This window comes from Ascidiella aspersa, chromosome 3, assembly GCF_963924565.1.
Source record: "Ascidiella aspersa chromosome 3, kaAscAspe10.2, whole genome shotgun sequence".
NCBI lineage: Eukaryota > Metazoa > Chordata > Ascidiacea > Phlebobranchia > Ascidiidae > Ascidiella > Ascidiella aspersa.
In genome coordinates, this window is record NC_139449.1 from 25,676,476 (window position 1) to 25,691,684 (window position 15,209).

Genomic DNA, 15,209 nt, shown 5'->3' on the forward strand with positions numbered 1-15,209 from the left:
CTAGACCACAATAATGTTACTCTTTTGTGCTGTAGGTTTCATTTTCGAGGTTGAAAAATATTGCTTAATGCTGACACCAAACGGTAAAAATTACTGTTGTTATGACAACAAATATCCAATGATGCATCTGAATTTACACGTATTTTTATAATAAAAGTTAAAAATTATACCAAATAAAACTATAAAATCAGATAATACACACGTTTTATTTGCATGATTAGTAATATATGTTATACTTTTTGTATAAATTTATATGTATATATATGTATAAAATTATAAAAAATTCTTTTGTTTCCTATTTTATGTTACTATCATGGGATATACTTAAAAAACAGTTTCCAGCAAATACTCTTATAAGTTATGCTAACACAACTATTTTATCAATATGATTTACTAGTTTTAAAAACGTAATTATTTAAATCAACTTGTAAGGCTTATTTTCAACTGTCTAAACATTCACAAACATGACAACTCTGCCTGATATAAAGCGAAAAGGAACGTCAAGTTCTATGAGAGAAAGAAGTGAGTTACAAGTAAATATATACATGAATAAAAATATTCGATCACACTTTAACGAAAAGGTACTTACAGCCTGATCACAATTTTCAAATTAAATTACCTAAGTTTGGCGCTCCTCTAGATTCCTACCACATTTTCGTCCGGGGTGAGGGTATATTGCTAACACTATTTGGGTTAGGGTGAGAGTTTGGGCTTGGATGTTGCAAGTATTATTAATATACTTAATTCTTACATATTTATGCCTTCCTTGCCATTTGAAATTTATCAACTCGTTTTGTTAGTGTTAAAAACAATCCTACCACAGCGTTCAAACAATTATTAAATCAACGCACAATATTTGGGTTAGGATGCAGGTTAGCATTAGGGTGTGGCTTGATCAAGTATTAATCTGTTTATTATCCTACCCAAATGCTAACCCAAATAATAATGTGGGCCATAGTACGATTCTAGACCAGCGCCCTAAGTTTAAATTGATCTATAACCTCTTTTATATAATTTAATGTATGAGTTACTAACACTAGGTGCAATGTATCTATAAATAGCAATATATTGTTGGTGCAAATATCCCCACACTTCATTTTCAGTAATAACATTTAAAAAAAAAACTCTGTTATGAATATAGAAGGGGAAATCTTTATGGAATCCAAAACCAATGGCAGCAGGTTTCTGCTTGTCGATCACTGTTCCGCTGACGCGTATATAAACAATAAAAAAGTTTAAAAACCAGAGTAAAATCAGGATCAGACATTTTTTTAAAAGGAATATATATTTCGCCTATACTGGCATCGTCAGTTCCTATAAGTCTTTACTTATCCTGATTTTACTTTGGTTTTTAAACTTTGAGTTTTATTGCTGATATAAATAAGTCCATGCTGTCTTGGTGTGCCACTTTCAACCTAGACTTTGTAAACTCTACGATTTTATGTTTAGCCGAAAAAAATAACTAAATTATTAGAACAATCCGGAAGTCAGGTTTATGTAGATGGAATTGTATTTACCAAAGCTAAATTGCTTTTATTCTGATAGTTTACAAATGCTTTGTCGGTTTTCTACCAATAAAGCCTGCATTAACACCCTAATAGCACAATTTTTTTGTCACAATACTGACATGCAACCAAGATGACCTTAATGCAGTGTGATGTTTACCTTTGGTCAAAATAAATTTCTGTATAAAAGAACAAAACTTATTATAATTGCTTTTATAAGGTGCTCCTGCTCACAAAGCCATGAGATTTATGACATGGAAAGAAAGAGAACTTCAGAAACAGGAGGGCATTAGAGCAGAAAAGCCCATTATGACTAAATTGGAAACTGCAAGGTAGTATTTAAGTTAGTGATAATATTAGTGATAAAAAATTATATCATGTTCAATTTTTGATCAAATCTATCTTTGTAAACATAAAATTAAACGTAAGATATAATTTATGCAACAATATTGTGTTAAATTATCTTTAGGCCATAAATTGTACTTTTTACTTTGTTGTAAAGAATCTTAAAATCAAGAAACGAAATGTGTTGCTTTTCCCCAAAAAGCGATTGCAAACCGTCAAATAAATTCATTTTTCAGTTACCGGAACACATACAAACACAACTTATGTGTTACCATGCTCAAGGAGGGTTACCACAAATCATTTGACGAGTTGTTTAACTTGATTGAAAAGAGGAAAAAACTGAAAAAAGAAAGTGGCCCAGAGTCGGTTTTATGGCTTGTAAGCATAATATTTTATTGTCATTGAAACTCAGATAATAAGTTTATGATTTTATTTCTTTTTTCAGGAAAAACCTCTAGAAGAGGAAGAAGAAAAGCTTGATCAGCTATGGTTGTACCTCACAAAAGCTGAAGCATCTCTTAGAACAGGTTGGTATATTTATTTTAAACCAATCACAGAAATCCATTTTTTAGTGTATATATTTTACACTATGTCCTTTAGAAATTTTTTTTCTGAGATAACAACATAATCGCCAAATAAAGAGGTATTGATTGGGACCAAAAACAATTTTCTTCACCAAAAATATAAATCTGTATAACTAATTTGGTTAATGGGCATTCCAAAGGGACTGCGAAATACTGATTACAACAGCAATCAATGTGCACATAGTTTCAACGGCTCCTGTAAACTATGGTTGTACAATGGGTAGTGGCCTTGCAAAGGGGGGCAGAGGACTTCACAATCTATAATGCCTTGAGAATTAAAAAAATGCACTGGTGGCTAATGTTTCTCCAAATAGACCACCAATGATGCAAGGCTGAATAGCATCGCTAAAAGCCTTTTTAATACTATCAATAGCTGATAAAGCTGCGAAGTTTTCATTGCCGTTTTAATCAAGCAAGCCACTTTACAATGCAGGAAAGTGGGAGGACGTGTACGCTTGTAGACACAAGCTCGCCGAGTACTTCCTGGACACCGGCGACTCCTGGCTCTCAGACCACTTCTTCTCCACGGCTCTTGACACCAGCCTCAACATCCGGCTGGACGGACATCGGAGGGAGGCGGAGGCTAGGTGCAACATCGCGCTGTCGCACGAGAGGAACGGTGAGTACGCGTATCGGTCTCCTCCTTAATGAGACTATGTTGCGAGGGCGTACACAACTCGGAGCCATTTCTTGTAACGTATCACACCCTAAGCCGAGAGCCCGCAAAATCTTTAAAAAAAATCTATTTGAATTAAGAGAGTGGTGGCCAAGGTGAAATTATCTTGTAATTAACGTGTGTCAACAAATATTTGACAGATCACTACATATATTTTCTAAATAATATAAACTGTAAAATAAATGCGATGTCCCGGTCGCTATATCGAGCAGCTGTTAAAGCAAACATATTTGTCACAGACAATGCCGGAATTTTGATTAAGCTTATCAACCGTGCGGAGCTAAGTTGTTACACATCCTGATAAAATTGTTGTGACGACGTATGACATAACTACTTTTTGTTTCATTCATGTCAGTTTGTTTTTTGAAATACCTACCCGATGAGAAGAACGAATACAAAGATCAATGCTTTTTCCTTTAAAATCGCGCCCATTAGCAAAATGAAATGAAACAGTATTTACTTTTGGTCTGCGTAAATTGCTGGTAAACAACTACTCAATGCAGCGTTGGCAGTTTGATTGAACGGCTAATTTGCAAGCTTAAAATTTCCCTCATAACTTTCAACCCTCATAACCTCGCCTAGCGCATTTGAAGTCTGCGATTTTTTGAGCGTGTGTCAGTTACTAGGCGCCGAAATTGTTACCCCTGGGTTAAATCCGTTGCGAAGATGTTGATTTAACAAAGCCGTTAATTGCCCTGCACATACTGGGATACGCTGTTTGGTAAACCCGGCAATGAGATTTTGCGGTGTAAAGGCCAACGGGGCATACTACCATTAGCCCGAACGTTGCCTATCCTCATTACCGCGAGGATATTTTTACATTGCAGATTAGTAGAGTTGTCATTTTTACGTGGTCTACCCTACGAAATGTCGATTTTTCCAATAAAAGTGACAGCGCTATTTTTTACACATAGCTAAACTTTTTATGGGGAAGAAAAATCGAATTTCGCCGTTGATGTCGCATTTCGCTCCTTAAAAACTACGCCGATGCAGTTCGACGTCGAGCGCTAACAATGTGTACTGTGTACACTGCACACTTTTCGACTTCCCTCGCGCAATGATAGATTTTTCGACGAAAAAACTTTCGTTCCAGTATGGCGAATCGACGTGTGCAATTTGCAATTTCCTCAGCTTGCGATCCCGGCCGCGTTGACTATTTTTTTCTTTATTAATAAATAAAATTGTGAAAAAAGCACAAGGAAAACAAATTATAATAAAAAAGTTCTCAGGCAGCTAACGACCATTTACTTTTGTTTATCGTGATACTTACTCTTTTTAAAGCCGAATGTTGCTCGGAATTTGTACAGAAGATAACATCGCGAAAAAGCATAACATAGTCGGTGCACTTTCTGCTGATTTACATTGATAAATGGCATACCGTGCACATAAAAGGACACAATTCACAAATGTTTTGCACGGTTCATCTTTGTGCACTCCGAAGAGTAATTGCTCGGGGGAAAAATACACGATATTCGTAGTTTCATACTTAACCACTCGCTCACATTTTCGCAGTATAAACACGTCACAGGACACAAATAGAACAGGTGATATACGGTTTTCGCAGCCTTTTTGCAGACGTTACATTGCTTTAATTCTATTTTACCAAACGAATACAGGGAATCATTTGTTACAATTGCGCCCAAGTTAAACTTAATCTGCAAGCTTCTTAGTTTGTTATTGATTGTTGAATTGTACAGGTTACGATCCGCAACTTAAGGTCCGCTGCTATTCTAATTGAGCTCTAGGTGGAAAGAGGGTTGTTGTTTGTATTTCTCGTGTTGACTAAAATCCGACCCCGCTCAGGGCACGAAGCGGGGAAACCCCGGCGGCAAAGTTCCAACCGGAACCAGGGCGTGCAGCGTGCCAAGGACCTAAGCTCCAAAACGCTCCCGCAAACTGACCCGTTAAACCTTGGAAATCATCCTGTGTGTAGGGTTCAAGTATGTTCCTCTGCCACGCGAACCCCTAATCTTGTGCTTTCGGCGCATATTTATATGTCCCGTAATAGGCCGACTTTATACGCGCGCGCGCCAGGGCGATTTACAGGCGGCTGTCGACTTGTGCAGGGCCGCGGTTTGTTTTCGATCTAGGCGCGCGGGGTCCTTTGATGGGTGATCGCTTCATCTGTGGTGCCGACGGCGGCGGACCGCGGGGCCCGGGGCTGGAAAGACTCATGCGCTCTCTGTTTTGCCGGGGATTAAAGGCAGTGGCGGCACGGCTTGACCCGGGGGGCAAATATTTACACAGCGCGCGATGCCCCCGGTTGTCTCGGCGCGACTGCTCAACTGTACATCAACCCGGGGTAGGTTTCTGCATCTCGCGCGACGTTTTAGTCACAATCTGTTGTGTGAGTAAGCAAGCAGCATGAGTCATCGGTGGCCAGTCGTTCACACGGTCACTTCGGAAAGCAACTTTTTTCGCGCCCAGTTGTCAGCCGCTTTCCCTTACCAAACCTTTCGCATTGCATAAAATTGAGGGCACTCGCTTAATTTTCGTCTACGCACATTGCTGTGTAGTTTACAGTCGCGCCGCCCAGGATACCGCCCTGTGGCGATGTGACGCATTCCGGTCCTCGCATTGATCACCCCCGGTAAGCCCCCAACGGCAGCCGGGGGATTGTTTTCCACTCCGTCTCGCACCTCGAGGCGCGAAGCCCTCGTTTCTCCGCGCCGCGTTTAAATCCCACCGCGGGATTTCGTACGTGCGATCGCCTTTTCGCGTGTGGTTTAATGCGCCCCTTGGTTGGTTCTGTTAATCGCTAACCCAATAACCGGCCGACGGGCGCGTTTAATTTTCCGTGTCTCATCGATAAACCGGACAACCGTTTGTCCGCCGGCGTGAGAATGATTCGGCACTGACCGCGCCTGATGCAGTACCCAGGGTGGCACGCGAAACTACAAAGCACCAGCGTGATTTAATGAGCGCATTTCTCATCAGGTGAAAGACGTCATTAGCCTAAGGAGCGGAGTGTTTAAACAAGCGATAGCAGACTAGGATTCCCCGTTGAAGTTTTGTGAATTTTGTTCGTCATTGGGCCTCTCCCCACTGAAATGCGCCTGTCGCATTTCCGTTATTTGCCTCCGCCCAAAATATATGGGGCCAAGCCCTTCCTGATTTGCCAATCGAAAGTTGCACTTTCAATCAAACGAAAAGTTCAGTTTAATAACACTTGTATCGACGTGGGTGGGTTCGAAATTGCCCTGACTCCGTAATACTTGTTTTTAGTTTGAACAGATATTTATTGACATATACCAGTGGTCGGCAATTTTTTTTGGTCGTATAGTAACGAAACAATCGTTGTACTCGACCTAATATTTTTTATGACAATTTGTATCGGATTGAACGGCTGTGTATTTTGCAAAAAAATCAGGTGGTGATCTTACCGATAAAAATTATTTAATTTAACGTTTCTCTGTTCAGGGTCTTAATGATGTTTTGCCTACTTTTCTGCCAACACCATTACAGGACAGCCTCGACTTTTATGAACCTCCGTGGTATAATATCTAAGAATTAAACTGATTTATTGTTGTATTTTTGTATGTCAGGTAATCTAAAAGCGGCGGCCGAGCAAATGGAGCAGTCGCACAGTTTGAGCTTGGATCGCGCGTGGATGGCAGATACAAGCTTCACACTACATCACCTCGTGTGTCGCCATATGTCAAGGTGGGCAGCAGCGTTAATTTCTTTGGATAAGCATTTATTCGTCAAATTGTGGAGAAAAAGCGTTTGTCATTGTTTTTTTATCATTAAGGAGTTCTCAAACAATTTCAGAGTATCTTACTTCTTGTGTTAATACGTCCTGTCCCAACGCCAAAAAGTCAAAAATATTTCTTATTGATTTTAAGCGAAAGCCGATAATTACTTTTAGCGATATGCAATCATCTTAACATTCGTCTAAGGCAGTGGTTCCCAACCTGGGGGTCACAAGGGGTTGTCTTGGGGGTCGCCGTGTAGTAGTTTTGCAGTATAGAAGGAGAAAAAGCAACCGCCAGTTTACATGGCTTTTGCTGTAGAGAACCATTACACTCTTCAATTAATGAATCAAGGCTAGCTTCAGTTAAACAATGTCTAATAAAAATGAACGAACGCTCAAACCGTAACTTTAGCTTGTGGGACATACTTAAATAAGAACATTTTGGCCAAATGTCGATACAACCCGTCTAGATTTTTTTCCCAATTTGAATTTTGTCAATTTTAAAATGTGTTTTTTATTGACGCTGGTTTATGTATCGTACACTATAATAGGGCGGTCGCGCAAGGTATGGAAAACTTGAAGGGGGTCGCGAGAACAAAAAGATCGGGAACCACTGGTCTAAGTTTAGCGTTAGCCTAACTTGACTGCATGATGCTTCGCTCGCTAATATCTGACGCGGACTATTACGCCGGACCGAATAGCAAGGGGCTGACGCAATCACCGACCGATCCCCCATTAGCGGCGTTTCTGCTTTGACTCGCATGGTCACCGCACGTCAAAATAGGAAGTGCCGCGTTTTGCTCGTCACATTGCCGGTTAATGGCGTATTTGGGGGGCTTCTCACTTCCGCCTTTCAGGCGAAAAGCGAAACCAAAACTTTCAAACCGCTTAGTCCCGAAACGAAACGAGTTTTGATCCGGCAGCGATCGTAAAAGGCCGCTCCCACCTGTAAAAGGATTGTGATTGCGTGGTCCCAACGCACGATTAAAAAAGCAGTGTATTCAGATTCTAATTTTAATTTGGATGAAATTTGGCAGAGGTATGTCTAACAAAAAAATTTTCTAAATCTGTCTTTTTCGTTCTTATTTACTAATTGTGCCGAAAGAATCACTTTGGTTATCCCCTGGATATATCGGAAATTATTATGTTTAAAACAAGTTTTCAACAATTAAGTTTCCTGAAGTCCTCTTCAGTTTTTTTATGTTTTAAAGAAAAAAAATGTGTTCAGTTTGCTTCGTGTTACATAATGATTTCATACGTAAGAGGAAAATCGTTGAGTAATGCTGGGCATGCAGGTAGAGAGAAGGTCCACCTTCCCGCATAGATCATTCGCCCTTTAATGGCGCAGCTTATAGCATGACTTTAACATTTTCCCGTATCGTATGGCGAATTATCGATAAGGCGACCAAAAGCGCCAAGTGCTTTGCGTGGAAAGGTGCCGAAAAATTGGTCGCGCGACCTTGCGTGCAACAAAGCAAGATACTGTGTTTCCCTTATCGGTGGCAGATTAACAGTATCGCATCGTTTCCTATCAGCGATTGGAAATTCCTTTCACACCCGTTGTCACGATCGACCCAGCCTGAACCCCGAACCGAAAACCCTTATCCAAACCGCCGAATAGTCCTCGCCACTTGTCAAACCTTTCCAAATGCGTTGCGAGGAATCTCGAAGCGGCCCGTAAATAACTTCCACTTTCACGCACGTGTTGCCTGACAATTCGCCAGCGTTGAAAACGCCCCTGTTGATTGACCCTCTATCGCACCGCATATCAGCTATAGATGAGCGGTTCATATGCACTTCCCCGTATCGTTGTGAATCCTATCAGCGCCAAATCAAGTCCTGGTGCTGTTACTGTTGCTGCTTCGTGTTTTAGCGCGCGATAACTCACCCGAACCCTTCTGGAACCGTGTTTGCGGCGCGATAGAGGGACGCTACCGACACCTTGCGACGTAAAAACGCATCGATAAAACTGCCCTGAGCAATAAAATCTAAAAGTCCCGCTTACCCGCCCGAGTTGTTACGTTGAAACTAGTGGAACGGATGGTGCTTCTAATTACGGTAAAACTTCAAAGTGTGGGGGCCAGGTTTGAAAGTTGATCAAGTCAATTACCGACCAGTTGCGCCGGTCGGTGACGTCATTTACGTGGTCTCCGCTGCAAACTAAGGGTTGTTCGACATACCGGCAAAATTATCTTGCAAGATCGGGATTTTCGGTCTGCCACTGCGCTTTTAAATGCATTCCTGCTAAATCGTTTTTCGAATTGTTGCGCAAGACACAGTCTGCGTAATATGACTTTTTGACATGTTCGTTTGCAATACAGCAAATCAGATAATCAGATTCCCATATAAAAACGGGGTATATTTGAGGATTTTTTTAATTTCGAGTAGAATGAACTACGATGTTTTTAAAGCCGGATGTTATAATACACTTCTTCCCGGGCTGATTTTTTTCATTTCTATTCCGCGTTTCCCTTCCCCTGCAATAAAGCAATATTTTCGTGGGCTTGCAATTAGTAAAACTCGAAAGCAAAAAGGCTTCTCCAAAAAATAAAATCTGCTGATGAAAATTAAAGGTGATATTGCTAACGATTTTAGAAAAAACCTCGTGCAGGTATGGGCCACTAACAGTTTTCGATATACAGACATCGAAGCTTACTAACATGTGTTCCTATGTCATCTGTTTGTCGACACTCAATTTCGATAAAAGCTAACTCTCTGACATCAATCGTTATTACCGGAACTACTTTAAAACTAAAGTAATAGAACGCTATTATTTTTGTACTAAGGCTTAGTTGTCTTTTTGCCATTACCACGTTAGTTACGGGTTATAGTTTGTTTCAAATCAATGTAATTATATTTCTGCGCTGGCTGTAAAATTCCACGTTAAGGCAAGTTAAGTTAAGACCTGAGCGGAGGCATTTTTACGCGCACAAACTTCTTTAAACCTCACACATGCGACGCCATTTTGTCAGGGTGATCAGGATTAATGATATGCACTGTAAGTACATACACTATAACTTATATGTGCAAAATCTTAAAATAGTGTTCTTGTGAGTTTTTTACTGAACCAGTCGATCGCGAGTCTCTAAAAAAATATTTCAGTTGATCGCAATCGAACATAATTTGGCTACACCCGGAATATAAGATTTATTTTACGCGTAGGATCTACACGTCTCTGGCCGAGAAGTCCTCTATTGTGGCCGACGCCCAGGCGCTCCTGCACCGCGCCTACGACATGTCCAAGGAAGGTTGCGACAACATCCAGGAGGCGCGTGCGTCGCTGCAGCTCGGACGAAACTACGAGCTCGGCAAGGACTCGGAAACCGCCATCGAGGTATTGCGGGCTTATGCGATTGTTTTTTGGGGGGGCTTATGCGATTGTTTTCGCTGATTTAAAATACCGACCGATCTATTTAAAATGCGAAGCTCATCACCGTTTACCTTTCCGCGTACCGCAAAACGTTAAACGGTGAATTCCACGTCTTTTGCTCATGCGCTTTTCTACAGACCCCGCCATTTGTTTACCGATGGCGATAACGGTGCGCCACCGAAACCTTGCAAATTGAAATTGATGTCTTGCAAACGGCATCCGATTTTCGTTCTCAAAATTACCAGGAAATCGGTGTATTGTGTCCCAGCCTTTGCTGGCTTTGCAACTTTTTCCGTGATCGTTCGTGCGTCAAAACAACAGCGCATCATCAGAGCACGATGGAATTCCAGTAACAGCTTACGTAGAATTGCACCGCAGATGTAGTTGGGATTTTTGTTTTTATAAGTTGGTGATGTTTTTATGAAAGTAAAGCGCAATTCCCTGTCTGAAATATACCATTAACTATTTAGACAAGTAAATTGATAATACCGTTTTCTTATAACTACAAATAATACACTTTTACAATAACTTAATTTCGATGTAATTGTTTGGCATACGTTGTTGAAAAATACTGCAGGATTTGTTCATTAACTTATATATATATGAAGAGCGTTAAATATCACGTTAAATTTCACTGTTATTATTAATTTTCTATAGGGGTTTGCCTTGGTAAAATATTACAACAAAACTTGACATCTTCCAGTATTTGTATCGGTTTAGCAACCTCCTGTTAATATTAAGTACAGAAAAAACTTTGCAACTTTTCTGATCGCAATCAGTCCCGCAAACGGTTCGAAAAGCTCGCCTAAGAAAACAACGGGAATATGTCTAGATCCCGGGCGCTTAGTGGAAAGCCGGGTTAAATCCGACTGCCGGCTTAGCTCGAAATCGCCCCAACACGCGCCCAGACCGCAAACGCCCCAGTAGTCTGCGGTGCGTCGGGGCCGCCCGGCGAGAGGGGGGGGGGGCAGCCCGGGAATTCCTGGGCGCCCTGCCAGGGAAGCTTGCCGGCGCGTGGCGCCAAATTAGGTCGAAGGCCGAGGTTAAAATTGCCTGTAAACGCGGCTGTCGGGCGGGAGGCTTAATAGATAGCGGGCGGTCAAAATTACCCGTTCCAACTACTTGCCCGTTCGTAGGCGCGCTTACAAGCCCGAGTAGCAGCTACAAAGTAACGCCCGCCGTTTCTTTCTCTTTTTTCCGCGCTTGCTGCCCCGTCAAGTATCTGAGCCGCAGCCTGGAGATGGCCCAAGATCTCGGCGATAGTCAGATGGTCGGCGAGGCGTGCGAGGCTCTGGCCCGCTCGCACCAGACCCAGGGCAACGTGGCCGCCGCCGTCGAGTGCCTGGAGCTTTTTGCTGAGACGTCACGCGCCAACGGGCACCAGGTCGAGCTCGTCCAGGCGTGCAACTGTCTCGGTGTCATCTACAACACAATGGTGAGAGTTGTTTTGCTTGCCGTCACTAATTGATTACTCGTGATGCCCGGTTTGCGTGACTCGCCTTTTGGTTTGCACACTCGTTGGTCGGCACGTATAGTTTAAAAAGTCCATTTTTTAATTTACAGATAAAGTGTATTGCTGTTAGTATTAAAGCAATTTTTAACTTTGCTGAAGAATGCTGGTGTACTCCTCTGCCAACTGCCCTGCCGCGTGTTCACACCCATAATTTCCAACTTTTGCTTTTATATAACAATATTACCTATAGCTTTTATATAACAACATTAGTTATATATGTCCTGGCTTTTTGGGGTTCCCTTCCTTTCTTTATACTAATTTCCCTTTTGAGAACTTCTCTTCTGTGAATGTCGTGCCACCCTTTGTCGCCATCTGGCGGAAGTTGCCACGGATCAGATTCTGGCTGTGTTTACTGCGTTTTACCGTTTGCAAAACTTTTCTACGTGTTTACTACGCCAGCCATTTAAAGCAACGCTTGAGAGGAAGCGCTACATGCCAACTTGCAAGAAATTACTATTAAAAAAATTAAAAACACTATTTTAAGGCCAAATCTGCAAAGCCCTTTCAATTCGAAGCTTATTCTAGTGAGTTATTGGACAACAGGCAGCTACACCGATAAATACAGCCAATTATCAAAGTAATCGACGATGTTTGCGTAGATTCGTGTAGCGTGTAGCGGCTGTAGCCCTTAGGAGAAACCGAAATTAGTCAACCAATAGGGATTTTATTTTAAACAAGATTTCGGTTGCCGAAAAAACTGCTTAGCTTTACCTTAAAGGTTTAACCATTTCTCCGCACCGGGCAACTAAGACAAGTCGGTGAACCACTTCGGGTCCACATAGATATGGAGAGTGTTTAATATCGCGGTTAATTTAACTTAACTGAAATGATATCATCTATAGGGGGTTGGTGGTGAAATATTATAATGAAACTTGACATATAATAATTAGTAATAAAAACCTCGCTTCCTGCACTCGCTGTCGATTTTAAAATGTTTTTGGTCGATTTAAGTGGCAAAGAGAGAGAATATATAACAACGTCAGCCGCGAAACTTTTTTTTTCTGTTAATTACTGAAAACCCACCCTTACCTTAGCTTTAACCATTCTCCCCCGCACAGGGCAACTACGACAAATCGGTGGACCACTTCGGCTCCGCTTACGACGTTGGCACCTCTCTCCAGGACAACATCCGGGAGACCGGGGTGCAGCTCGGCGTCGCCATGGGCAACCAGATGCTAAACGCGTTCAAGCGGAACATGGAGCTGCCGACCCGTTTTATGCTCGAACGCATCGCGCTCTGGAAAGACGACCGCGTCAACGATTTTGGAAAGCCGCTGCCCACGAGTAACTATTGGCCGTGTTTGTTTTTTTTGTTTATCATTGTGTACCGTATTGCCTGGTATTTTTTGGTATGTGGAGGTCTAAACACTGTCGCTTTAACTGTATTACTTTTCAAAAATGCACATTTTGCAATTTTGTGAAATAACGGGCGGTCTATTTTTTCTGATGGATTTATGTGACGGTTCACGTCAACTTCTGTGTGAAACAAAAAATCGAAATGGGGCAAAGATGCGTGACAGCCATCGTGCGGTTATTATGTGGGCGAAAAGTATTCCGTAGGGTGGCGACAAAGAGACTATCCTTACCCAAAAACAGATTAGTTGTTTTTGTGACAATCGTAGTAACTGAATGGTACAAAAAAAGAGTAACTTTTCGAAATTAATTAACGTATGTATACCGAAGAAGGAAAGATTATGTTACCATTCACTCGAAAGGCTTATCAACCGAACCCCAAATATGAAGAAAATATATGTACGATCAGGATGCAGCAGTCTACGGTTCTATGCTTGTTTCTCGACCTACTCCCATCTGAGCCTTTGTAGCGGTCGGACTGAGGTCGTGAGTTCGAACCTCACCGCAGGATTCTTGTTTTTTTCTTTCCTGGATTTGCTCGCACTACAATCCTGATTAGGCCAACTAATTTTGGTAATGACCTTCCTGAAGGTACCCGGACTTATCAACCGTTTACGGCTTGATCTATTTGTATTCGTTTGTCCAAATATACCCTTTAAAACCAATCGTATAACTAAAACAGCCACGCGCGTCGTTTTCTCTAGGAATCCTACTTACTTTTGGTCGTTCTTGCAGATTACTCAACTCCTCCGAAAACCCCCGAAGGTCCTCCAGATCCAACTGAACCGTTCCGAGAGGCTGAGAGGATGCAGACCCAGTGATCCCCGTGTCAAGATATGTTTTTTTATTATTTTCCTTTCGTTTATGTATTCGCCCCTAAGTTGATCCTACTCATATCGGTAGAGTAAACCTGATAACACATTTTAACACTTCCGCACGGTGGCGTAAGCGAGATTATTTTTGTTCGAGAAAAATCTTCTTCAATTTTGACGCTCTGTGTTGTGTTATTGAAGTTTTATATTCTGCTTCAATCCCGTTTTTCTGCAAAAATCAGGTGACCAATGTATCATTCCGAAGTTTTGGTTCAAAAACATGTTCGACTGTTTTAAAGCTTTTCATATTTGGGACTTTTTCTTAATAAATATATAGTTTTTAGTACTCTAAAGTCTAAACCTTTTGCAACGAGTCGATGAGTCAAGTCAACTGTATGAATCAACAGACTGTCCGTAACGTAATGCATTTACAATACACGCGATTTTTAATCAATAACCTGTTCAGGAAGTGCAATATTTTGAAAAAAACAGCGGTGTAGCCTTTTAACATATAGAGTAAAATTCGTACTTTTGGTCGAATGAGCCTTATTGCAATGTCACTGTGGGACTGAAATGGCTAGCAAAATTTTCTAAACCAAAACAAAAATCAATTTAAAAGAAGACCCAATTTCACCTTACCTTTAGTTAAGTCAAAAATAGAGTTTTTTGTTGTAAGACACAACAATGCTTTACTAGTGTTAAAAAAACAACGAGGAAATAATGCATTCATAAAAATATTTGTACAATGGGCAAATCATTCAGCAGTTTGATTTCTTCTTGGGAACAAATAGATTGTGTTGAAGATCTTATTTTTATTATTTGCATTTTTGTGTACAGACAATTGACATTTTGTAAACTCCTAAAAGTTACAACCAACTGACTATAAACCTAATAAAATTTACTTTATAACTTAAATGCATCCTAAAATAGAAGGGACATGCTACATAATTTTAAAGACTTGCCGAAATTCGACGCAAGCCTAAATATGCAGTACATCAGCGCTTTGACAGCATTATGTTGTGTTAGGCATAGTTGCTCTTATACCTTCTTCGTTTTCGTGTTTATCTCCGGCCGCAAAATTCGCGCTGCTTGCTTAATTTACTTGGATGTAGTGGGTCGCTTGTGGAGCGGTCCAAACAGAGAAAAAGGAGCCCGGGTGCGTTTATGGCCGATTAATTATTTAATGCAGTTTGCACTTGTCCTGGTGCGCACCTGTCCCCTTCCGCCATCAAATATTCATCGCCCCAACCGTTGAAAAGGGTTCGGTGTCCGTCGTAGCCCGGAACACGCAACCGGCGCCGGTGTACACGGAAAGCAGCTTTCCCGTATTTATGAAAAGCGCGCGAATATGCGAGCG

At 41.4% G+C, this 15,209-nt stretch overlaps 1 protein-coding gene across 1 annotated transcript; it reads left to right on the top strand.

The window, feature by feature from the left end:
• The first annotated feature begins 414 nt into the window (after positions 1-414).
• Positions 415-14,195, top strand: LOC146161137 (tetratricopeptide repeat protein 29-like). Its single transcript, XM_083385453.1, has 10 exons — positions 415-522; positions 1,726-1,837; positions 2,087-2,228; positions 2,296-2,377; positions 2,868-3,053; positions 6,656-6,773; positions 9,967-10,138; positions 11,394-11,609; positions 12,746-12,971; positions 13,776-14,195. Exons 1-10 carry the CDS (start codon positions 465-467, stop codon positions 13,859-13,861), a joined length of 1,398 nt encoding a protein of 465 aa, XP_083241579.1. The 5' UTR covers positions 415-464; the 3' UTR covers positions 13,862-14,195.
• Positions 14,196-15,209: the final 1,014 nt, after the last annotated feature.